Raw genomic sequence first — 26,352 nt, 5'->3', positions numbered from 1 at the left:
TTATTTTGAGAGAGAGAGAGCATGTGTGCACACATGTGTGCAAGATAGGGAGGGGCAGAGAGAGAGAGAGAGAGAGAGAGAAAGAGAGAGAGAGAATCCCAAGCAGGCTCCGCACTATCAGACCCTATGCGGGGCTCAGTCCTATAAACTGCCAGATCATGACCTGAGACAAAATCAAGAGTCCAATGCTTAACCAACTGAGCCACCCAAGCGCCCCTCCTCTGCTTATTTTTAATTTTTACTGAGCATTTAATCACAGAAAATGGAGGGTTTCTTGAGATATCCAGAGGAAGCAAGAGTCTCTCCTTAACCCAAGGGACTAAGACAGCTGTGAAGGTGTGATTTTAAAGCCCAAGGCTGCTAAAGGCAAGACAGTGCAAATTAACATGAAGACCTGTAGTGAAAGCACCTTACTGAAGAGGCTGTAAGGAACTCTGCAAGACTGACTGGGTGGTACTGTCTGTAAATGATCCAGAAGACACCAGCCACCACCAAGATTCCACCAGGCCCATCTTAGGCACCTAGCCCAGTATAAGATCTGATTAAGACTTCTGGGCCACTTTTTTATGGCCTTTGATTTTTAGCACTTGGACATTAACAAGAAAGACTTAAATTACTTGTTTGGTCTTCGGTGACTGTTATCAGACACAAGCACTCAAAGATAAGAGCATAACGTTCATAACTGAGAGTCAAGGTCTAGACTCCTGAAATCATTTTCATTCTAGAGCATACAGGAGATGCCAGACCCTGTTTTCTGTAATGACCAATCCCAAGAGGATTACACAACTTTTTAATGGGTTAGATTCCATGACAGCCTGGAATGATGCTCTTCTACCCACAGTTAGGTAACTTGGGACATTTTGAATACAAGGCAATCAACCACTTGGCTAAACTGAGTTTAGAACAACAACGTGAGCTACCTAGAAAACTGACAAGTGAACGATGAGTGATTACTAAGAAAAAAGGCATACGGTATTAATGTATTTAATGCCCCCCCAAAATAGTGTTGTCTTTCACCTAGAAAACAACAATCATCTGGACAAGTTCAAGCCCCCGGTAGGTTGAAAACTCCCCAGTGCTTGCTTGCCCCTCCAAACTGAAGACTTCTTGGGAATCGAAATGACCCAAAGCTGAGCACAGTTAATAAGAAAAGTTCAACCTTCAACTCTGTACCGAAAGCAAGGATAAACGTACCTAAAGTCTGGGTCCCTGAGGACTTGCCAAACAGTCCCATTTGACCTCGCTGTCTACAATACTATGCCCTCCCTCATCCCATGCCTCTCGGACAGCGTCCGATCGGAGTCCATACAGCCAGACTCCTGTCCACATCCCCAGCCTTGTGAAAGGCAGGAACCGCTACTGCGCTAAACCCGCCTCGGGCCCTCGGCTCACCCCAGGCAGCCAGACAGTCGATCTGCAGAGGCAGCTTTTCCAGGATCGGCACTGGCTCGAAGGCGTCATGCATGGCGGCGAGAAGAGTCGCCGCAGCAGTCTCACCCGAAGTGTGCGGGGACGGGCCAGGTTTGGGCCTGGGCCGGGAACCAGCCCAAAGGAAGGGCCAAGCGGGACGCTGACCGAGACCCCAGCTACAGGCCGTTTGGCAACACAGCCAACACCGGACTTCCTGCCGGGCTAAGCCCGCCCCTTCCGCAGCAGAAGCCCACCCCTTCCGCGCAAACTCCTAACGCTCTTTCGAGGAACGCGCCGGCGCTAGGCTTCCCACCTTCACCCTAGACCCAGAACTTGTGTGTCATGGAGCCTGATTAGCGACGGGGCTTACCTAAAAGGCGGGGAGGGGCGGGGAGGGGCATCTTGGAACGGTCTCAGACAGTGTAGCATGGTGGTGAGTTCGGGCTTTGGCGTCACTTAGTCGGGATGGAGACCATTTAGGAAATTAGCCTTTGTTTCTTTATCTGCTAAAGGATGGTAGTGTTCCACACTAACTTGGTGTTGTGGACATTAGCAACTCCTGACACACTCTAAACACCCAATAAATGGTGGTTTTTGCATTACCATTATAATCCCAACTTCAACTATTTTACCCTTTTTTTTAAAGTTTGTTCTAGGCCAGTGGTTCTCAAAATGTGATCCCTAGACTAGTAGTATCAACATCACCTGGAAACTTAGTGGAAATGCAGCCTCAGGCCTCATTCCTGCCCTACTGGATCAGAAAATCTGGATGGGGAGGGGGGTGTTCAGGGGGTCCAGCAGTCTGTGCTTTAGTAAGTCCCCAGAGTGAGTCCATGGACTTTAATGTTTGAAAACTACTGCAAGACTGAGGTGTATCTGGCAACCCCTCCCTCCCCCCCACACACAAAGAATATAGCAGGTAGGTCATTAAAGCATTTGAGTTTAAAACAGAAGTCTACGATAAGTAAAAAAAAAACTGGCCTTGGTCACTTTATTTTTATACAATGTCAGTTTCTTCACTTGTAAATTAGGATTACTGTCCCATCTTTACCAAATGCTGTTTCTGATAATCCAGTGAAATACTTTCAAAGTGTCAGTATTAACACAAAAACTGCTAAATGAATCGAGCATTATGGGTGATTTTCACCATAGAAATGAACACCTTGAAAATATAGAACTGCCAGCTGCTGTCCTCAAAGAAGGCCTGATACCTAGCAGTTTCAGGCCCAAGGACTAAGACCGATATAAACTCTCAGGTAACATGTCAATGTAACAACTATAAATTACTTCTGAACCAGTTCTAAGAAATGATATGCTGTATGTAATCACAGTGCCATAACCCATAAGAGAATGCAGAAAGAATTATCAGGTACAGTCTACAAAATTTGTTACTTTACACTACTGCTTAACACCTTAAGATTTTTTTCCCTAGTCTTAAGTCAACATCTAACCACCCTCAAAAAATATTTGACCAACTATCTTGGTGCATTATAACTATTATTCACTTGTTAAGTGTCTCTATGGAAGAACAGCACACAACAGTACCACTAGCCCTTTGCTAATGGATTAACCTGAGAATATAGTCAGTTCTTCATATGTTCCTTAGAGATACCGCCTAGGTGACTTTTTTTTTAAATCACCACAGCAAAGAGCTATACAGAGATGTCAAATAAATGTAAACACTTCCACTATAGTATGAGTTAGTAAGATTGTGGTCATGTGGTCAATGGTTTCAACAGATAATAAGACAATGTAGAGTAAAAACCATGGAAGGAAAATTCCCACAAGAAATTGGGAGAAAGGATGGTCTTTAGAGAAAGTCTGAAAAAAATGAGGAAAATATATTAATTTTGTTAAAATTTTTTATATTAAAAAGTGGCATGAACTTTCTACGTAAAACAAAAATCTTGGGAAGGCAAAATTGGACAAAACCATTAAAACAAATATAGTGCTTCAAATGAATCCCATCACCTTGTGATGTCTCTTATAAACAGTCTCTAAACCAACACCAGGTATAAGAACAGTCGATCCTAAAGAATGAGCAGCAGTCCAGGGCCTCCACGCTACTTCATGCAGGAAAAACTGTTTCAATTAAGCCAGAAGGACCTGTTTCCTTTGTATTAGCTCCTGCTTCCTAAGCATTACAGTTCCTTTAGCAGGGCACTCATTCACAAGCACTTAGACGGAGTGCCTCTCTGCATCTAGTGCAACACCCAGTGAATGGCATGAAGGCAAACAAAGCACTGCCTAGGACTCCGCAATGCCACCGCCCTTGGAGGCTTACAAAACAGTAGTTAAAAGTTCTGGAGTGTGCACCACATTGCCAGCAATGGGATGTGTCACAATAGCAGATGTCAAGAGTTAAGCTAATATTTCTCTCTAAAGTACATCTGAGATAGAAAAATCTTTAATATACACCATTTGTAAACAAAATTGCACTTGATTTTTTTTTAAATGATCTGAATCATACTGTAACAGTTTGCTTCTCTCTTACATACTCTTTTGTTTTTGTTTTAAATCATCCATAGAACCATGGCTCCTTAGCTCGGGACTCTTTTTTTCTCCAAATTACCTCTGTAAGATGTAACCTTGGCTTCTCAGGAAATGGAAAGGTAATTGATAATTTCCCCCATCACCTATGTAACTCTCTAAATAAATAAAAATTATAGGCAGTTGCTCCTGGAGATTACATATTATGGCGTTGATGTCATAGTTCTTTAGAAGATGTTAAACTTTTTAGTTTGACAGATTAAACAATTTAAACGTTATAGAAGGTTCAGGAACAACACACATAAGTTGCATAAACATCCATGTCAGGGTGTGGGAGGGAAAGGGGCATCAATGTTGTAAATAAAAACTTGTAGATTTTTCTTGTCCTATGAACTTGTTTTCAGTAAGATGTTCTCCTTGTTCTGACACCTCTCACCAGCTCCAATGCACAAAGGTCAAGGAATAGATCAGGTTTCACTGCCTCCTTTAATTCCATGGAGGAGTGTAGAAGATTGACACAGAAGCTGATCTCTTCCGAGTCACTACCCATCTTCAACTGCACATCTTCCCATTCTTTACTCCATTTTGGACCTTTCAAAGTGTGTGATCATTCGTTCCTAGGGGGAAAAAAAGTCTTTTCTAAGCATATTAATTTTAAATGGTCTACATTCCAAGTATCCTCTATAAAGAGGATGCACACACACATTTCCCACAAGTACTTTTGCTTATGTCCACTAAATATTTAGAAATGGTTCCTATCTATGAAGATTTTGAAACACACAGATGCCTAGGCCCCACTGGAAATCAACTGAATCAAAATTTCTAGGTTTCTGGACACCAAACCACAGATCAAAAGGAACTGTATCTTTCTGAGTCAAATAAGATGATTAAACAAATATTTACTTAAGATTAAGCTTAAATGGGGGCGCTTGGGTGGCTCAGTTGGTTGAGCGTCCAGCCCTTGATTTCAGCTCAGGTCATGATCTCATGGTTCTTGAGTTTGAGCCCCGCATTGAGCTCTGTGCTGGCAGTGCAGAGCCTGCTTGAGGTTCTCTCTCTCCCTCCCTCTCTCTGCCCCTCCTCCACTTGCTCTCTCTTTCTCTCTCTCAAAATAAATAAATAAACTTCAAATAACTTAAAAAAAAAAAAAAGATTAAGTTTTAATGAAAATGTGGACCTCCTCTGATTCAAGAATTTAACTTGAAGAAAATGTCAAGGATGTGGGCAAAGATTTAGCCAGAAACATTTCTACTGCAAAACTCAAAATTATAACAAAACAGAATTAAATGTTCAAAAACACAGGACTGTTTAAACAAAATATGGTATATCCTTAAAATGAAAGATTACACATTCATTAAAATTACACTTGACGAAAAAGTTCTAGAGATCTGTTGTACAACAATGTGCATATAGTTAACACTATGCACCTGACAATAATTAGGATGGCAGATTTTATATATTTTCATAATTTTTCTAAAAATCATGTTAAAAATTAGGTCTGATTAGAAAACAGTATTTATATATGCCATTTCAAAGAAGAAAATTAACGTGTTACCATTAAATTTCCTCTCTTATGTAATTTTTCACCTTAGAGTTAACATTTTTCATTTTGTGTTGTTTCACTTGCTAAAAGCACCTATCACCAATTTATCCTGAACTGTAACAGAAGTGTAAATACTTTTTCAATATGATCAATTACATCAGCCAATCTATCCTTTTTATTTTATTCTTAGAACTACTCCTCCTGAAGCTCTCTGGTCTGCTCCATTCTGGACTGGATGCCCTCTAAGACTGTCACCCAGCTATTGCTCTTGGAGTTTCTTACATCATCATCCTGGGAGTTTATCCTTGCCCCTCTGTTGGACCCTTTATTTCCTGAATCCAAAGTCTTTCTCTTTTTAGTTCTCTCAATTTATAAAGAACATTTTCTATTACTTTCCTGAGAAAGCACATATAGAATGTTAATTATTTTATTTTTTGCATGACTGAAAACATCTTTATTTTACCCTCATACTGACAGTTTAGTTGAAAATACAATTCTAGGTTGAAAATGATTTTCCTCAGGGGCCTAGGTGGCTCAGTTGGTTGAGCGTTCCATTTTGGCTCAGGTCATGATCTCGCGGTTTGTGGGATCAAGCCCCACGTGCTGGCAGCTCAGAGCCCGGAACCTGCTTCAGATTCTGTGTCTCCCCCTCTCTCTGCCCCTCCCCTCCTCGTGCTCTCTGTCTCTCTCAAAAATAAATAAACATTAAAAAAAAGAAAATAATTTTCCTCAGAATTCAAAGACATTGTTCTATTAACTTCTAGCTTCCAAAACTGAGGCCACAAAGTCTGATGCTGTTTTGATTCCTGGTCCTTTAAAACTTGTTTCTCTTGTAATTCATTTAAGTTCTTAGTTCTTGAATAGGTTTTTCACACAGGGAAATATGAACAGATAGGTGAAGTCGATATAACCAAAAGTACTGTAATAAACCTGTAGTGAACTGCCCAACTGGGTTTCACATACTCAGCCTTCTTTGACTGAAACAGAGCGATGGCTAGAGAGCTAAAGTCAAAAGGAAGCCCTGAGGGCAAACTATTAGCAGAAGCCCACAACAGGGAGATCTAGGAACTGCAGAATATACCACAGAAAGCAAAGTGTTACAAAGATAGGTTTAATTCTAAATGGTAGAGTTCTCAATTATTTCAATGCATAGAACTGCTAAGGAATTTGACATTGTATGCCGCATCACACAGCAAGTCAGTGGGAAATGAACAATTTTTCTTAGCAGCCAATCGAACAAAGTAAGTTGGATTCAGGCAGATGCTTTCAAAGGACATTCAAAAATCAAGGGATACTAGAATAACCTAATATTCAGAACAAAAGACCTGTCCTCAAATCTGATCATAAAACTTTGGAAAAGAAATAGGGGACAGGTACAGAAAGGAAACCTTCTTGAATAATATCTGGGTTCTAATATTGGTATTTCTATTCTCATCCTTTTTCAACTATACCAACTACAGCCCTTCAGGCCGTTACCGAGTCAAATAAATAAAATTCCCCTGAACAAAGGACCTATGATTCCCTATTAAATCATGAGACCCACAGTTTATGCACATGATTTGATTACTAACCTCATCTGAATCCAGAAGGGCTGGAAGTGCTCTGCAGAGAGGAAAACACCAAAATGAACAACGTAAAGTCATAAATGGTTCATAAAGGAAATTATGAATACAATTTAAAGCCCTTTCAATAATTAAGATCTGCATCTTATTAATGGGCACTTCAGGGGGAAAAAGCAAATATGAAACAGAAGAGTTACTGGAATTGTACAGAGAAAAACCATGTCATGCACTGTAACAGGGCCAATATTTAATTAAAAATATAGTCATGGAACTAAAAAATCTCAAAAGGATTATCCCAATGATTTTGGGAAGGTGTACAGCTAAATCTTTCTAAGCAGAAATGTCATCTGAACATATAATCCTGATTGTTTGTATATCATTCCTTATTTTTAACATCTTTTTAACATTTTTAATATTCTTTAATTTTCTATTAGCATTCGCATTAGCATGTTCTTCAGCTCATTTACTTAAAATAATAAAAGTTATACTAACTGAAATAGGATTCTTATGATAACAATTCAAAAACTTACACATCTGTCACAGAAGAAGGAACATTCTCTTCTACCCATTTCAAATCATCTTCCTGCTGGAAACATACAAATACCAGTGGTTACTAAAATGCACCAGATAATACATGTCAAGTAAGGATCTAAAGAGGTCTCAACATTTTTAAACTTAGTCTTTTGAGAATTCTGAAGTAGTATATTCACATAACAACTGGGACTGCTAATAATTTAAAAAATTATATAGTCAATACTTTAAAAAAATCCATGTAAGTGTAATATAAGTATGTAAGTGAAATATAAAATTGTCTTTAAATGCTTTCTTCTCAATGTTCTAATACCTAAGAGTTTGCTTCCTGTAAGTTTTGCTCCTTGCTTCCTGTAAGTTTTGCTCCTTAAAAGTGAGATAAATTCTAAAGCCCTTAATGTAGACTGCATGCATAGTTCTAAAAAACAAACAAGAAACTGCTGAATGAAAAAAAATCTTGATCTTTACTACAAATAGCATCTTAGGTTAACAGGGCTATAACTTCCATTGATGAAAACAATTAAACAGAACCATCAGACTAGTCTGAGGTGCCTTTTCAGGACACGGTAACAAACCAACTAGGTTAAAGATAACTTGATCTTAGAATGAGAATCACTTACTGTTTCTGTTTTTAAAAATGTAAATGTAATATATATTAAAAGATGTATAAAGCAAGCTTAATTACCGCATAGATCTAAAAAATCATTAAGGCCTGTATACAATTACTTACTGCTTTGTTTACTTTACTATTTCCATTTGGTTCTTGTTTAGTACTTCTCATTTTCATTCCTTCTGCAGAGGGAAAACAAAGTAGATGGGTTAAGTGTATCAGAGACCAGCAATAATTTCAAACATGGATTCAGAACTTTAGGTTTATGGATCCTGATTTATACAACAGTTATTTCTCTACTTTTATGCCAGAAGTTCAAAGCCAAATTTCCAGCTCATCCAGTAAGCAAAGTGTACATTTACTGTGCAATTATTCACTGAATTTACCATGGCTTCACCTTAATATTTATACCCTTACTTTTGATTCCCCCTAACTTCACCACATACCAAATTGAGAAACAATATAAACTGTATCAAAGTATCTTGATTTTGATACTCACAAACTGTTATATTTGCTTTACTCTATTTCTAAAAACCAGAAAATAATATTTAAAGCGCAAATCAATTTTATCACTACCAAAGCTTTCTTTTAGCATAGGTTCTTTTTGTTCATCTTCTTCCTCTTCCTCAGACAATGGTGAAAAGGCAAACCTGACAACGGAAAGAAACAAATTAGAAAACTACAAGAAATGCTACACTCTCTAGATTTTACAGACCTTATTACTGAAGCTGCAATGAGTCATTCATAAAATTATTTTAGTGAAAACAAAATAATTCTTCCCCTTCAGAAAGCTCTTATTTGCCTTTATTAGCAAGAGAAGCAGAACAGTATCACATTTACAAGTGCAGGCTCAGCCACATACTACCTGGGACTTGAGACAAGTTACTTATTCTCTGTGCCTCAGTTTTCTCATCTGAAATTGGGGATAAGACATTACTCATAGAGGTGTTTTATAAAAAGTAAACAAGTCATTTCAAAAAGTGCTTAGAACAATACCTCATATGGTAAAGCATTTACAAGCATATATTACCAAGAAGAGGAAAGTAAATTCTCATGTAATTTAAAATCTCAGACTTTCAATTTGTAGTTAAGAGACAAAATCCTGACCTTGTATGTACCAGGTAATTTAAAATCTCAGGTTCCAAGTGGGGAGTTGAGAAGATGAAGGCTTCATCTGGTACATCTAAGATATCTTTCCTTTACAACTTCCAAGAGATTCAGCAGAGCAGCTGCCAGACAGATATCTCCTAGAAAGCTTCCACTTTGAACTCACTCTGTACTGTTGTCTCTTATTTTAATTCTACTTTGTTTTTAAATCACCCTTTCATGAATTAAAAAACAAAAACTCCACAGAACTCTTTAAAAGCTAGGAGTAACAGGGAACACCCATAACCTATTAAAGGATAATTAGCAAAAATTAACACTAGATATCAAAGTTAATAATACTTGAAAAGCACTTTTTAAAATTCAGAATAAAATGAGGAGGCCCACTCTCAATGCCTCAGTTCAATATTATACAGGAGAGCCTAACCAACAAAGGAAACAGTAATGAGGCAGCAGTGTTAGTTGGAAAAGAAAGAGTAACATTGTCATTACTTTCAATAACAATCAATCTAATGGGGAAATCTAGAAATTATCAGAACTAACAAGACAACATATGAAGGTTGATGGATATGATATATAAAAATCAATAGCATTACAAGGCTCTTGGCTGGCCCAGTCCATAGATAATGCAACTCTTGATCTCAGAGTTGTGAGTTCAAGCCATGTTAGGCACGGAGCCTACTTAAAATTTGTTTCAGGTCATGATTTCACGGTTCTTAGGACTGAGCCCCACATAGGGTTCTGCGCTGACAGCATGGAGCCTGCTTGGGATTCTTCCACCCACCCCTCCTTCCTTCCCTCCTTCCTTTTCCTTCCTTTCCTTCCTTCCTCTCTTCCCTTTCTTTCTGTCCTTTCTCTCTCTCTCTCTCTCTCAAAATAAACATTTCACTCCTATATGGAATTTGAGAAACTCAACAGATGAACATAGGGGAAGGGAAGGAAAAATAACATAAAACAAAGAGGAAGGCAAACCATAAGAGACTCTTAAATACAGAGAACAAACTGAGGGTTGCTGGAGGGGGGTGGGTTAAATGGGTGACAGGCATTAAGGAGGGCACTTTGCCGGATGAGCACTGGGTGTCAATATGTAAGAGACGAATGAATCACTGGGTTCTACTCCTGAAGCCAAGACTACACTGTATGTTAACTAACTTGAATGAACGAATGAATATATAAATAAATATTAAAAAATTTAAAACAATCAATAGCATTCCTACATTTTTGCCAAAGCCACATGTACTATTTTAAAAGGGTGCATCCATAAGAGCCATAAAAATTTTTAAATATTTTAACAAAAGTTATAAAACAGGGGGGCCTAGGTGGCTTAGTCAGTTGAGCAACCAAGTCTTGATTTTGGATCTCATTATGATCCTAGAATTGTAAGACTGAGCTCTAGACTAGGCTCCACGCTGAGGGTGAGGCTCTCGGGGCGCCTGGGTGACTCAGTCAGTTAAGCATCTGACTCTTGATTTCATCTCAGGTCATGATCTCATGGTTCCTGGGATACAGTCCCACATCACAATCACCACGGAGCCTGCTTGGGATTCTCTCTCTCCCCCCTTCTCTCTACCCTTCCCTTCCCACCCCCCCTCAAAATCAATAAACTTAAAAAAAAAAGTCTCCTCTCTCCTTCTGCCCCCTTCCCTGCTCATTCTCTCTTAAAAAAAAAAAAAAAAAAAGTTATAAAACATAAAGCACTGAAAAGATTAAAAACAATAGGACATACCATATGCAAGGATGGAAAAAATATATGTAACTTCCCTAATTAACCTATCAATTCAATTAAATTCTAATCAAAATCCGATAAAGGTTTTCCTACAATTAAATAAACTAGTTAAATATTTTATTAAAGAGAAAAGACCCAATAGCAATGGATATTTTCTAAAAAAGAAGATTAAGGGGGAAGACACATATGAAGACTTATCAGTAAACTAAGATAATGTGAGAAAGTGTACTACTGATGTAGGATCAGAGAGAGAGAAAAAAGGAGAATAGAGAACTCACAATTAAACAATTCTTGATGAATAAAAGCACAACTGTGAAATTTTGAAAAAATCATAGAATAACTTTAGACTTCACCTTAAGCCAGGAAAAAATTTCTTAGACAAGACACAAAAAAATGGGGCACCTGGGTGGTCCAGTCAGTTGAGCATCCGACTCGGCTCAGGTCATGATCTCTACAGTTCATGAGTTTGAGCCCCACACTGGGCTCGCTGCTGTCAGCAGAGAGCCAGCTTCAGATCCTCTGTCGCCCTCTCTCTGCCCCTCCCCCATCTGCACACTCTCTCAAAAATAAACATTAAGAGGCGCCTGGGTGGCTCAGTCGGTTGGGCGTCCGACTTCGGCTCAGGTCACGATCTCACGGTTAGTGAGTTCGAGCCCTGCGTCGGGCTCTGTGCTGACAGCTCAGAGCCTGGAGCCTGTTTCAGATTCTGTGTCTCCCTCTCTCTCTGACCCTCCCCCGTTCATGCTCTGTCTCTCTCTGTCTCAAAAATAAATAAACGTTAAAAATAAATAAATAAACATTAAAAAGAAAAAAACAATGGGAATGCAAGCTGGTGCAGCCACTCTGCAAAACAGTATGGAGGTTCCTCAAAAAACTAAAAATAGAACTACCCTACGACCCAGCAATTGCACTACTAGGCATTTATCCAAGGGATACACGTGCTCTGTTTCAAAGGGACACATGCAGCCCCACATTTATAGCAGCACTATCAACAATAGCTAAAGTATAGAAAGAGCCCAAATGTCCATCGATGGATGAATGGATAAAGAAGATGTGGTATATATATACAATGGAGTATTACTCGGCAATCAAAAAGAATGAAATCTTGCCATTTGCAACTACGTGGATGGAACTGGAGGGTATTATGCTAAGTGAAATCAGTCAGTCAGAGAAAGACAAAAATCATATGACTTCACTCATATGAGGACTTTAAGAGACAAAACAGATGAACATAAGGGAAGGGAAACAAAAATAATATAAAAACAGGGAGGGGGACATAACAGAAGAGACTCATAAATATGGAGAACAAACTGAGGGTTACGGGAGGGGTTGTGGGAGGGGGGATGGGCTAAATGGGTAAGGGGCACTAAGGAATCTACTCCTGAAATCATGGTTGCACTATATGCTAACTAATTTGGATGCAAATTTTAAAAAATAAAAAATAAAACAAGTTAAAAAAAAGACAAAATACACAATACATAAAGGAAAAAAATAACAAATTTGACTCCATACTTCCAACTTTTTCTATGGCCAAAACACCATTCAATTGTTCAAAGATAAACTAGAAGAAAATATCTGGAATGCTTGGAACAAAATATTGGAATCTAAAATATATAAGGAATTCCTACAAATCAATATAAAAATGATCAATAAGCTGATAAGGAAAAAAAGTCAAAGATATAAAAAGCTGACTGGCAGAAGAATAATATGACCAGTAAATACATAAAGACAAAAATTTAGTCTTAAATGCAACTAAAAATACAGTGAATATTCTCATTTACCAGATCTGCAAAAATTAAATAGGGAAATAGGAAGGTAGAGGAGAGAGCTCCTCTCACACAATTGTTGGTAGATACATAATTTGTTTCAGATTTTTTTGAGTGCAATCTGATTTTAATACGTGAAAAATTATAATATGCATATCCTTTATCCCAACAATCCCAAGTCTTCTCTATTTTTCTCAATTTTCTTAACTTTTTTTCAAAGAATACAAACATTAAATGCATAATACGAAAAGACAGGCTATTTTCATGGGATAAAAAGATGTCATTTATCTCACACACACAAAAAAAATGTCACTTATTTTCTTTCTAAATCTTTTATTGATATGTCTGATTATAAAATTATCCATTTAGTTATACTGCCTCATCCTTTCCTTCTTTGGTGATATGGTTGGGTAATATAAGCTCTTAACCATCTAAACATAAATGGGGGTGGGGGGGTAGCGTACCAAAGATATAGATATTCACCAAATAAAGATAGCCAGTTTCTAAATAACTGAGATTTGCCAACAGCTGAACAAAGCAAATTCACATATAGACTTTTAATTCCCAAGTCTGTCACATAAGTTTTCATTTTACCCTATTGTTACAAAGTAAGCTGGTCTACTGATCATAAAAATTGTTCTTTCTTTCCCAACACTAGACAGATGAGACCCTCATTAAAAGTGTCACAATCTATGTACTTCCCTTCTTTACTCATATACATACATATTACCAGAACATGTCAGAACCGAAAATCACCTTGTATCAATTGATTCAATTCCCTCACATTATATGAAGAGGAAACTAAGGCCCAGAGAAGTGAAGAGAGGCAACATGCCAAAAGTCACAGTGCAAATAGGAGAGTTGGACAGGAACCCACTTCTCTGGATTCCAGACCCAGTGAATATCCTTTCCAATATATGACATGGCCTGGACACTGTCACCCACTGAACTACCTCTAACTGATGACATGGCCATTCAATGGTTAGCAATGTAAATAAGAAGTGTCCAAGAACCTCTGGTTGTTTGCAGATGGTCGCCAGAGAACCATGATGACAAATAGGATCATGGAGAACAGCAACCGCCAGATGGCATCATCCACCCACAGCTCCCGCCAATCCTACCAAAAGGGGGAGAAGCACATTTTTATACATAATCTTAACTCAATTCACAAAGTCCTTAGCAGAGAACAAGAATCATTTATTTATTCGTTCAACTTATACAAACTAAGGCCCTGCTATGTGCTAGGCACTGTGCTAAGTACAGGGAATAAAAAATAAATGAACACTGTTTCTTCCCTGGTAGTGTTTATTGCTAAAGAAAAGGCACCATACTTTGGTGCTTACACTATGTTTCCTATAGCTCTGAGAATCTTTAGGGAAGGACTTTTATACAAGGTAAGAGAAAGTAACGTTATGTTGTTATTTTTTATAGTTTTCATTTTATTTATTTTTACCAGCTTAGCTCTGGCTTCCAAAGAAATGTTTTGCCAGTCTCTGTGCTCAAATCTTAAGTACAGGGCTTCTAGTGAGTAGTGTTATTCACATGTACTTAATGTTTTGGACTCTGGATTTCTTGTTGAAACTTTTTAGTTAAGGAAAGACTGGGTTATGACAAACTATGACGATCATTTATAACGTTCTCTCTCACTGTTGGGATATATAGTCAGTCCTTTCTCCCAACGTCTGCCCAAAAAACCCATAAAACAAATCTATCATACTAAGCACAGTGTTAATATAGAATACTTAGGAGGAGGGAAGGATTCTAACCCTCAAGAGTGGAAACCTAACCCTAATTTCCTAAAAGGTATGAACCTTACCATTGTCATCAACATCATCATCTGTGTATAGAACAGTACACTATTCACAAATGCATGTGTTTATAACTCACCGACTGACAAGTCACTATCCTGAACTTCATGGTTGTCCAGATGATAAACACAATAGATGCTAACAGGAAATGAAAAACCTGGTCACAGTATGAACATTAGTTTACATCCCTAATTACATTCTTTGAGTCTAGTTAAGTGGAATCCCACACATCCCTAACTCCCAATACATCACAATCATTTTCTCTGTTATTTTAACACATTTATTCAATACAAATTTACTTACAACTGCTGTAAGCAAGGCCCACAATTCATACTCTAGCCAATTCTTTCTGTAAAGAATAGTTTTGTTTACCATTTGGCTACTTTAGTCATCCTCAGAATTGGAAAAGAAGGTATTAGAAACATGGCTTTTTCCAGCATTATCAATAATATGATTTTTTTTCCTTTTCTTTAGCCTTAGTATAATAATGCTAGTTTTTCTTTGGTTGGTCGGATGCAAAAAGAGGTTGATAAAATGACTGCAAGACAAACAGAACTGTTGGTTCCAATTATAGGCCAGACCTCTCTATTCCTGGTACAAAAGCCAAAAGGCCGGCAAATTAGCCTACATGGGCTATAGTCTATGCTAATGGATATGTGTAACGAATATGTTATGCACGTTTAGTGATATATGTAAAGCCAATATAATAGCAATGTACACTAATCTAAAATCTAAATACAATTCTGTATTCATTTTAATAAAACCAAATAAGCAAATATTAACATCTTCTAAAAGAAATCTAAATGCTGTATGGTACTAGTGCTCACTTGCCTCAAAAAAAAAAAAAAAAAAAGAGTATCTCAGAAAAACAATGGAGATAGGAGAGAGATATACCAAGAGTTGAAATTATATGTAGTTGATCTTCACTTATTAAAATAAGTGGTTCTAAACTTTTTTTGTACCACAGACCCCTTTGAGAATTTGACAAAAGTGAAAGACAACTTCCCCAAGTGAAATGTACAAAACTGTTTATGTAATTTTAGAGAGCCTACCTATGGACTCTCAGGTTAAAAATCTCTGTTCTAAAAGAACTGCATTTAAACAGCAGGGAGCAAGTCTCCAACTTACCTGCCACTGCCAAGATAAGTGTGTTGGTAAAATGTCGGTACAAAGAAAGTTTTACAATGTTCCTCCGAAGTTTTAACAGCTTCATTGTTTGAGTCAGGCTAATAAATATGTGTTTGCAGGTCAAGGAAATCAACATTCAGAAAAAACAATAAGCTAGTAAACTAATCCTTATATTTCTTTGAGAATCTGGGGTCAAACTGACAGAGTTATGGACACCAGGCCTAACAGCTCTCACTCTCAACCTCAAAAATACCCCAAGCCTCACCATGATTAATAAGAAAGTCTTCATTTTCAATGAGACTTAAAGAGAACACAAAACCCAGAGAAAATGAGAATGCAAAAGAGAAGAAAAAATAAGAGGAAAAACATAAAGGAGAAATAAAGATAAGAAGAAGCTTTCTAGAGAAACAAGGAAGAAGAACCAAATGAAAGACAAAAGGAAGAAAATGAAATAAAAATGAGTTAACAGGCAAAAAACGGGAGTTAGCATCCTCTTTCCTCTTTTAAAGTAGTGGCTCTGTTCTCATTGTCCTAGCTAATCCAGTCTAGAGTCACACATTCATGCCCATAACCTCCCACAGTTTATACTCAGTCCCCTTGTGTCATGTTAAGGAACCTGCCATCAGTTGCCTGAGTTATCCTGAATGAAAAGGACCATACAATTACAAACTGGCTGAGAATCCCAGGCAATTAGGCTCTAAAAGCAACAACCCTCCATTTTCAAGACATTATTCTTAAGTACAAGTTGCTGCACAAAGATAGAGGAGAACTAATGACCAATATAGACGATTACCTGCTCTGATGTTCAACTTTCAGAATGAGGGGCAGATATGAAAGCAAGTGTGTTGGAGCTCACTTCTGCCCTTTAACAGAGCCTTGGCTGCTACCTAATTACCGGGTCATCTTCTTGTATGGTCCAGTCCCTCTCCCCACATCTCTCAATATGCGTGGTAGAGGTTCACAAAGCACCCTTGAAAGATACTGACCTAGAAAAGCTTCGGCCTTTTGGGCCCAGGATACTTCAATTTCAAACATTTTTGATATAGGACAATCCCCCCCAAATTCACAAAATTACAACTTTATTTACATTCAGCCTTTTATAACAGTCACAGTCCATCAAGACTATAATATCACACCAATTATATATAGGACCAAATAACACAAAAACCAAAATAAATTTCTAAAAATCCCCAAAAGACAAAAGTCCAAACACCCGAATAATAGGTCAAGTCCCTAATAAACAAATGTTTACTCTTGAAAAGCAAGAAAAGATTATTCAAATAGAAGCTTGTTTGTTATCTGCTGGTTGACTTCTCCTGTAAATGAATCAATATTTATCTCAAAGAACAGAAGTCTTCAAACAATCCCAAGTCTACTTTTAAATTAGAGGATTAAAACACTCCTGTTATCCTGTATGGGTTAAAATCTGCTAAACCTACTTAGAATTTTAAGAGAGTCAAACAACCTGGGGGCACCTGGGTGGCTCAGTTGGTTATGCATCCAACTTCGGCTCAAGTCACAACCTTGCAGCTCGTGGGTTTGAGCCCCTCATCGGGCTCTGTGCTGACAGCTCAGAGCCTGGAGCCTGTTGCAGATTCTGTGCCTCCCTCCCTCTCCCTCTGCCCCTCCCAGTTTATGCTCGGTCTCTCTCTCTCTCTCTCTTTCTCAAAAATAAACATTAAAAAAATTTTTGCTTTTAAATAAAAAGGAGTCAAACAACCTCATATAGTTCCTAAAATCATATTTTAAGAATCAAAATATTTACATAATTTTCAAATGATTTAATAATTGCCAGAGGCTGAAAGAAATAGCAGGACCAGAGCAGTCAGTGATTCTAACACTAAGAGAGATAACATTAAGCCCAAAATTGAAGTGAAATGCTTATTTTTAAAAGAGCCAGAAGCTTTTATCTTGTGCTCAGTCTACAGTCACCAACTCTTACTGCAATTTTTAAAATTAAAAACAAAATAACTGCTTACCTGAACTCTCAGTTCATTAGAATGAAAACACCCTATTCCCAAAGTAAAGAGTAATCAACAAAACCGGTAAAAACCATTTGCAGAAAGATCAATGGAAACCCATCTCCAAGGGGAGAAAATGGACCACCATCAAACAAGCCAATGAGAAGGATATCCACCAGCACAGGGCAGTGTCTAGGAAAGCCAAGGGGATAAAGGCCAAGGAAGCAAGATCAGTCTGGGCCTGCAGACAAAGAAAAAGAGGTGGTGAAAAAGAGATGTCTAGAGAGCACAGAGAAGAAACCAGCACATGATTCTGCATTTACATAATCATCTGGAATGATTTTGCATTCAAACTAAAAGAAAATAAGGAATACTTTGTACCTACACCATTCTGCCCTTCTGACAAACAATCACATTGAATATACAGCTGTAAGCATTTCACACAAACTGTTGATTACAATGTCAATACAATAAAACATGCTGCTAACTAATAAGAGGCAACCACCACAAAACTCCTAGCATGCTAAGATCCATGTTAAGAAGTGACACACTAAAAAGCTGTGGTGTTACAAGCCGACATTCCATTCTATCTCCTGTGATTGTGATTTTGGCTACATGTCTAAAAAGACCGTTCACATATTTCAAAGTACTGCAGCATTAATATATTAAGAATTACTAATTTCCAGAATTGTAATATAATGTAAATCTACAAATAAGAGCATACCCCAAAATAAAATGTAAGGCAAATTATCTGTCCCCAAAACTATGCTGTTTGTTTCACACATTTATGTATATAAGCCGCTATTTATATAACCCTGATTGCCCAATCACCAGGACATTATTGAAAGGATATCCATAAAATAATACAGGCATCAATTGATGAGAGGGCCAGGTTTCCTATCAGAGCCAAGGGATAAGAAAAAGACTACAGCAGCATAAGAAAGAAAACGAAATAGACAAGAGTTAAGATTAAAATTGCTGAAAGTTGAAGGAAATTACATAGAGGACAGTGTGATATGAAAAACAAATATGCATCCATAAAGAGTTTTATTTTACGGGGCAATTTATTGCAAAACTTACAGAGCTCAGTTTTCTTGAGGGCAAAGTCAAATTTACAGTATTTGCCACCATGAATCTAATGGGTTAATGCTGGGAGTAACTTTTAAATAAGTAACTGCTGGAATGACCAAGTTCTTCTTCACATTAATCCACCTCTAACATAAATTTCTTTATCATTTATATTTCAGTGCTTTGGTTCCCTTCCTGGCAAAGGGCATGATTTTATAATCCTCAAGAAGGATGTGAAACATTTAGTTGCATTTTTAGAAAAGCCTTTGAAACTCAAGTGGTGGTTAGCAAAGAGCACTGCCACTTTAAAACAATAAAAAAGATTATGGAGCAAGTACATGATTACCACGTCTGCCCCTTACACAAGAATGAGAGCCCCTGTCTGGGAGGAGGAATAGGTAGCAATATGGAGACAGGAGGGAAAGCATTCATTCCTGGTCACACATTAAACTTACAAAGCTCTAAGAGATTAAAAAGAAAATCTGCATTATAAATACATTTTGAAAATCAGAGTTCTAAGGTGACTTAGAAGAAAAAGCCCACAGACATTTCCAATTCACCCTCTCAAGACAAAAACGATATATATGAACTGACCACAAATACTCAGATTAAGCAGTACTGACCCCAGTAACTCTGAGGACCCCTTCCATTCCAGAGAACAAAAGATAGAGGGCTCCTGCTACCACAACTTTGTGAAGAGTGACTCCAAGTCGAGGCCTAAATAGAAGAAAGCAAAGACAAGAGTTGAATACCAACGCTACAAACTCCAAAATAAGCTAAGTAACAGCAACTCATGTTGATTAATACAGGCCAACAAGTTAGCAGAGATAAGCCAGACATACTTGATGTATCTGAGGAAAAAAAAAAAAAGGAAGAACAGATAGTCTTAAACCAAGAAAGTGAATACCAGAACTTTAGATCTGGCCCTGGTTACTGCATTTAAAGTTTTAAAAAAAGTCATTTTTATTATAGAGAATTTTCAAACATTCAATAGTATAATGAACCCCTCTATATGTATCATCCAGTCCCAAAAACCACTAACCCATAGCCAATCCCGCTTCATACAAGCCTCATCCACCTCCCATCATCCCATATGATCTTTCAGCGTATTTTTTTTTTTAATCAATAAGGACTTTTTAAAAACATAACCACAATACCATCTTCAAATCTAAAAATTTTAACAATATAAGCAAATATCCTATTGTAACTCATTAGATAACCTGTACAGTTGTAAGCTCAGAATCCAACAAAATATAAAGTCTTCCAAACAGGTTCTTGAAGGAAGTCTTGAATCCATGACATTCAAAATGCCACCCAATCAGAATCTACATTTAAACAAGATCTCCACGTGATTCATTAGTGCACTGTAAGTTTGAGATGCACTGCTGTAAATCATGTCTACCTAAGCCTAAGTGATATTTGTGCTTGTATTTTTTTGTTATATGCTAACAACGTTCTGTATGGGCAAGGATTTTTCTCCCTACTGCCATATCTTAGAAATCTACTTCCTGGAACATAGGAGGCACTCCAATATTTATTAAATGAATTAAGTAACTTTACAAATGAAACCCACCCCATTCCCCTTAACCCACTGAAAGCAAAACTCCTTTAAATGAATAAATTAAAAGAATTGAAACTCAAGTGTGCCAGGGTGGCTCAGTTGGTTAAGCGTCTGACTTCAGCTCAGGTCATGATCTCGAGGTTCCTGAGTTCGAGCCCCATGTCGGGCTCTGTGCTCACAGCTCAGAGCCTGGAGCCTGCTTCAGATTCTGTGTCTCTTTTTCTCTCTGCCCCTCCCCTGCCTATACTCTGTCTCTCAAAAACAAATAAACATTAAAAAGATTTTCTTTTATTAAAATTTATTTATTTAATCTCACTTAAAGCAAGACTACTTGAAATAACTGTCTATACCTGGCTAATTCCAACTCCTCTGCTTCTATTTTCTCTCTTGAATTCACTCCAATCAAGCTTTTATCCTAGCACTTCACCAAAACCGTCTTGTTAAAGGTCACTTACATCTCCCATGAAGTTAAACCCAGTGGACTGCTCAACCCTCTTGATACAATCACTCTCTCCTTGAAACAGTCTTCAGGTTTGCTTCTCACCACAATGGTCCTTCTCAACTTCCTCTGGTCTAATTCTATTTCATCTCACTGAATTCTAAAGAATTAAAATTGTTCAAGGTTCAATCCTTTGACCTCTTTTCTACATACACTCACTTCCTTGGTGATCACATCCCAGTCTCATGGCTTTACATAACATCTATATATTGATGACTCCCAAATTCATATCTCTACCCTACTCTCTCCCCTTTATTCCCTTTGGGCATCTAACACCTCCTAATATTCACTCTACTCCAAACTTATTCTATCTAAGGTCTTCCTGAACTCATAAATATCAATTCCACCATTCCTTGCTCAGACCGAAACAGCTGGCATCATCCATAACTCCTCTTCTCTTTCACATCACACTTTTGATCCATCAGAAAATTCCATTGGCTCTACCTTCAAAATATACACAGAATCTGACCATATCTTAGGATCTCTTCTTCTAAGTGTACATATAGTTCCCTCACCACCTTGAGATCTCTGCTTAATTGTCACTAAGTGAAGCCTTCCTCGGCCACTGTATTTACAGCTGAAAGCTCCACTTCTTGCTTGGCACTCTCTAAATCCTCCCCCTGTTTTATTTGCTCCATAGCACTTATCACTGAAATAAATATTAAATATTTTACTCATTTATTTTTATCTTTGTCCCCTCCCTCCACAAATGTAAACTCCAAGTCTTTTGTTTACTTGCTATATCCCCAGGGCCTAAAACACTATCTAGTATATAGAAGGCACACAATAAAATTTTTTAAATAAAAAGTACATTATTTTCAGACTGTTTTTTCAGACTGAATGACATTCCCATGAAAAACTGTGATTTGCGAAAATATTTTGGAAGATTAGAAGTCACTGCAATTTCACTCTAAAAGTTTGATGTTTTAATTGTCATTCATTATATTGCAGATTTTCCTGCAAATGCTCCTTGAGTTCTAAGAAGTGAAATGAAACACTTTACATTTCCTGGCTTTTATAAATCTACAAAATTTCAGATAACTGTCTTACTGCGGTTCTTACATCAATTCTTTCAGAATTACAATGGGAACCTGAAATACTGATTCAATTTAATCAGCATTTTAATACGTTCTTCCATATAAAAAGTTAATACTTACTTGACTATGCCATATCCGAGGCTGACTATGATGACCAGGGTTCGAGCCAGTGAGCGTTTAACTGCCGATAGCAGCTCTGCAAGGATCAGAGCGCCCTGAACTGTGAGAAAGAAGCAGGAAAGGGTGCTATAATCTAGGTTTGGAAAAAGGCGCGACTCTAGAACCAGAACATAGAGCTAGATCTCTAACAGTCGTCAGAATAAGCATTGGGATTATCCTGTTCAAAGAGAATACCTCTCTTGCAATTTTTACAAGTACACAAGCTGATTTTACTTACCTTGCTCATGTGAACAGCAATCTGGGTGTGCTCAAATCACCTTCCCTCCCCAACCCCACTTCACTAAAACCTCAGGAAAACATCTCACCTACCTGACAATTTAGAACACTTAGGAACTTTCCCCCATTTTTAAAAACTGAAGAACACACAATGAAAATATATAAACACATTGAATATATACAGTGAAAAGTACAAAATACACAGCTTTCAAATCATTTTCACATCTACTATTTTCACGCCCTTTCAAAGACAGGGGAAACTAATTAGTAATCTTACGACAATAATCATTAAAACTTAAATGTCTGATGAGAAAGAACCAAAACTATCACAAAAAACTTCAGTACAAAACAATTTCTATCATTACCTGTTCACTTTAGTAAACCTACGTACCCTCCTATTTTCCTGATATTACTGTATTTTACCAGTTCTTGGATTTTAACATCTTTGAAATCAAAGTATGTCCTATAATCAATGGTATCTTACTATTAAATTGGCAGTAATTATTTCTTTTTCAGATGCACATAATAATGGTGCCTTAAAAATCAAGGCAATTGAGATTCAATGATGGTAATAATCTTACCCAAAATGGCCACTACTATTGTAACTTGTATATTTCAGTACCATCACTCTTAAATCACTGAACCCATAAGTTATAAGGCTAAAAACAAGAGTCACGATCATAATGATTATGCTTAAGTTATTCTAGTAATTAAGTAACTGAGAAGTTAAAACCATTAATGACTGCTGATCTGAGTTAAACTGTCACATGTCTTACCTTCCAATCATTCACAAACTGGTGAACATTTTTTGGTTACACACCTGATTCTCCTTTGTATCGAATATTCTGAAATTCTGCATAGAAGACAGCTTTCTCAAGCATTCCCAAGAAGATGACAGCACCAATCCAAAACTGAATTCTCAGGAGATCTCTCCAATAGCAGGCAGACCATGCCAGCCACAGAACACCAAACAGGACATATACGATGCACATCACCATGAAAAACTGTCATCCAAATGGGTAAGAAATAAAAGGGAAAATTAGGGCCAAGAGCCAATCTGGAATCAATACGCAGTCTTAAACTATAAGAGAAAAAAAAAAAAAATTCTACCCTCTACTTTAAGAATTTATCTCGTTGGAGTTCCATATTAACGTAAAAAAATGATCTCCTCTTGCATATTGAGAGACTACCTAAGGACCTATGAATAAGAGTAACCGCTCTTCTGCATTACAAATGCATTTTCAGCTCACTATGTAAAATTACACAAATGAAGATAACACTAAAGAGGAAAAAAATATGGCAGGGTTATGATACATCTGAAGGCAATGAAACATAACAAAGTGGGAAAATTATGAAAGGGAAAAGAAGAAAACCACGAACAAAGGAAATCTGAAAATAGAGTAAGGATATTCCCATAGACACAGACACACATGAGGCAGTGTCATCATTTAGTTACTTTAAACGGGATCAGAAACTATAGGGCTGTAAGAAGTGCCCTGCTTTGGATTCTAGAGAGAATGTGAGATGTGAAATTATCTGTGAGGTACTTTCCAATTCTGAAATTCCACAAGTCATCAATCTCCTCATTCTACAGATGAGAAGACAAGGCACAGAGGAATTCACGGACACTCTGAATGTCACAATCCAGTAAGAAGTACAGAACTACAAGCAGTATTTTCTGAACTGTTCAGGAAAAATTCTTTAAAGAATATTGCCACAAAACATGGACAATCTTTCAGGTTAACTCATGTAATGTTAAGGTTAAAGAATGTAAGTTCACTTACAATCATCAATGGATATTCTTCAAGCGTGAGATATTCATACGGACCCTTCACTTCAACAGTCACTGCCAAAACACAGTCCTCAGAATTAATGTAAAGGATGCAGAAATTAAACAAAAACGTTGTGCAATATTTGACTGATGAAATTAATGAAAATCTCATTGGGTTATTTACTTTTAATCGTTTCAGTTCTGGTGAATATTATTTATAGAGCACTCTGAAATTCACGAAGTTTTATATTCTCAAGGTTCATGCCGTGTACCACACAAACCTCCACTCTCTGCTCCAGTCAGTATCCTAAGTGGAAAAGCCCTCTGTTCCCATATACATATCCTTTAAAGACTAGAATGAATGTATTTCCTCCACAAAGCCTTCTGTGAGCTGCCCACTGGAACTATAACCCATCTCCTCTAAATTCTAAACACCTTTCATATATACTTTTTCTTATAACACATCACTAATGTGCTTTAAAAAGTACAGGACTTCATTCCTTCATTCTGCTGTCCTCTTTGTCCTCTATCTTTATCTAGATTTTCCTATTACTTTATTTTTTTTACCTATTTCAATTTTATGTGACTTTGCGACATTAATGTATCATTTTCAGAAGGTACGCAATAAGTGTTTAATGATAGTAACAAGAATTTAAAGACAGATTTGCCTTACTGAAGCAAAACTATGACTATTTTCTTTACTATGATTATTTTAAAATTATAATTGATAAAACTATTTGGATAAATTTTAGGTATAATTAATAAAGAAAAACTGATTTATATGAGAAGTGATATCTATATCCAGAGACAGACTAATAACTGTCTAGTCAATGAAAATTTCCTAGTTTTTATCAAGCAAAAAGGACATACCATTGTTAAAAGTAAACCTGGTCCCCCTCACCAAAAAAAGCAAACTAGGTCCAACACTCATATAAATGAGCATCCCACAATAGCAATAATGAAAGTTTTAAAAAAAATTTTAACATTTATTCATTTTTGAGAGGCAGAGAGAGACAGAGTGTCAGTGGGGGAGAGGTAGAGAGAGGGGGAAACACAGAGTATGAAGCAGGCTCCAGGCTCTGAGCTGTCAGCGCAGAGCCCAATGCGGGGCTCGAACTCACAGACCACAAGATCATGGCCTGAGCTAAAGTCAGACGTCTAACTGACTGAGCCACCCAGGCTCATAAATCATAAAAATTTTAAGCAGACTGGTTATTAAATCTATACCTTCTTAACTTAATAAAAGAGCAAATAAAATAATTATTTATTATTTATTACACCCTTTGTTTACTCCATGCTAGGGGTCAGCAAAGTACAGCACATGAGCCAAATGTGGTTATCCACTTTTTATAAATAAAAGTTTTATTGGAAAACAGCCACATCCACTTACTTACATATTATCTAAGGTTGCATTTATACAACAATGGCAGAGTGGGGTAGCTGTAGTAGAGAGAACATTTACTCTTTGGCCCTTTAAGAAAATTTGGCTACCCCTTGCTCTATGCCACAACATAAAATAACATTTATTGAGCACTTACTATGTGACACACACTACAGAAAACAGGAGATAAAAAGATACATAAGATGTTTTCTGCTAGAAGGGACAGTAGGAAAGCAATATAGAGAACTATCCCTCTGAGCCAGTCCTTAAAGGATGAATGTGTATTTCCCAGGACAAAGTAAAAGGCCATCTGGGACGAGGAAAAAACATGAACAAGGACAGGTGTGAAAATGCATGATATATATTTAAAGAACACGTAGTCTGAGGCTGCACATAGTACCATATAGTAGCATTTTGAAAAGAAAGCAGCAAAAGGTAAACTGGGACAAGCTGCAGAGTTTTATAAGCCTTCCTGCAGAATGTAAACATTTGACAGGCAATGGGGAAACATCAAGGATTTACTGAAGGGAAAAAAGATGGTAACACGGTTTTCGAAAATTCTAGGAATTTCACACGGTGTAGTTAAGTCCATGCTTCAATGTATCTTCCTCCTAGCTCCAAACAATAGATGAATAAAACAAAATGAGGACATAAGCTCGAAAACAAGATAAATACCTCCAAATATCAAAACTGAACTAAAACTTAGAACAGTATATAAGGCTGAAGCTATGGTCATGTTTGACTCTGGGCCCAAAAAGCAAGCTACGGCAGTTGGGCTCGAACTTGGGAACAGCGAGATCATGACCTGAGCCGAAGTTGGACACTCAACCAGCTGAGCCACCCAGGCGCCCCTCCATTCTTTTCAAAGAAAGAAGGCTGAAAGTAAATGCTGGCAACTGCTGCCTTAGACTATAACTTACTAGAAAGCTGTGGGCCTAGAAATACAGGAAGATACACATATGTCTTAGGCCCAGAAACTGTGCCAGGCCAGCTGCTGGCT

The 26,352-nt window shown here is 37.4% G+C and overlaps 2 protein-coding genes across 7 annotated transcripts in view; both read right to left on the bottom strand.

Moving 5' to 3' along the window:
• Positions 1-1,894, bottom strand: part of VPS39 (VPS39 subunit of HOPS complex) — a 46,704-nt gene extending 44,810 nt beyond the window's left edge. For 3 of the 4 annotated variants that reach the window (XM_042942290.1, XM_042942293.1, XM_042942291.1), the window contains exon 1: positions 1,393-1,893. In XM_042942290.1, the coding sequence (XP_042798224.1) occupies positions 1,393-1,465 (73 nt within the window). In that variant the 5' untranslated portion in view covers positions 1,466-1,893. Of the gene's footprint in view, positions 1-1,392 lie in introns of all 4 variants that reach the window. The other variant, XM_042942292.1, reaches the window with a different exon arrangement.
• A 1,472-nt stretch (positions 1,895-3,366) lies between these two features.
• TMEM87A (transmembrane protein 87A) overlaps positions 3,367-26,352 on the bottom strand; it is a 40,309-nt gene continuing 17,323 nt past the window's right edge. The window contains exons 8-20 of one of the 3 annotated variants that reach the window (XM_042942302.1): positions 23,985-24,046; positions 23,021-23,204; positions 21,925-22,024; positions 19,331-19,424; positions 18,493-18,564; positions 15,679-15,787; positions 14,630-14,688; positions 13,756-13,859; positions 8,723-8,796; positions 8,267-8,328; positions 7,536-7,591; positions 7,015-7,045; positions 3,367-4,517 (exon numbers count right to left, since the gene is read on the bottom strand). In XM_042942302.1, coding sequence (XP_042798236.1) covers positions 4,476-4,517; positions 7,015-7,045; positions 7,536-7,591; positions 8,267-8,328; positions 8,723-8,796; positions 13,756-13,859; positions 14,630-14,688; positions 15,679-15,787; positions 18,493-18,564; positions 19,331-19,424; positions 21,925-22,024; positions 23,021-23,204; positions 23,985-24,046 — 1,049 coding nt within the window. In that variant the 3' untranslated portion in view covers positions 3,367-4,475. Of the gene's footprint in view, positions 4,518-7,014; positions 7,046-7,535; positions 7,592-8,266; positions 8,329-8,722; positions 8,797-13,755; positions 13,860-14,629; positions 14,689-15,678; positions 15,788-17,811; positions 17,881-18,492; positions 18,565-19,330; positions 19,425-21,924; positions 22,025-23,020; positions 23,205-23,984; positions 24,047-25,302; positions 25,964-26,352 lie in introns of those variants that run through there. The other 2 variants (XM_042942303.1, XM_042942304.1) reach the window with 2 other exon arrangements.

The sequence above is a fragment of the Panthera leo genome, chromosome B3 (genome assembly GCF_018350215.1).
Source record: "Panthera leo isolate Ple1 chromosome B3, P.leo_Ple1_pat1.1, whole genome shotgun sequence".
Lineage (NCBI taxonomy): Eukaryota > Metazoa > Chordata > Mammalia > Carnivora > Felidae > Panthera > Panthera leo.
This window is presented reverse-complemented; position numbering and strand designations above follow the sequence as displayed.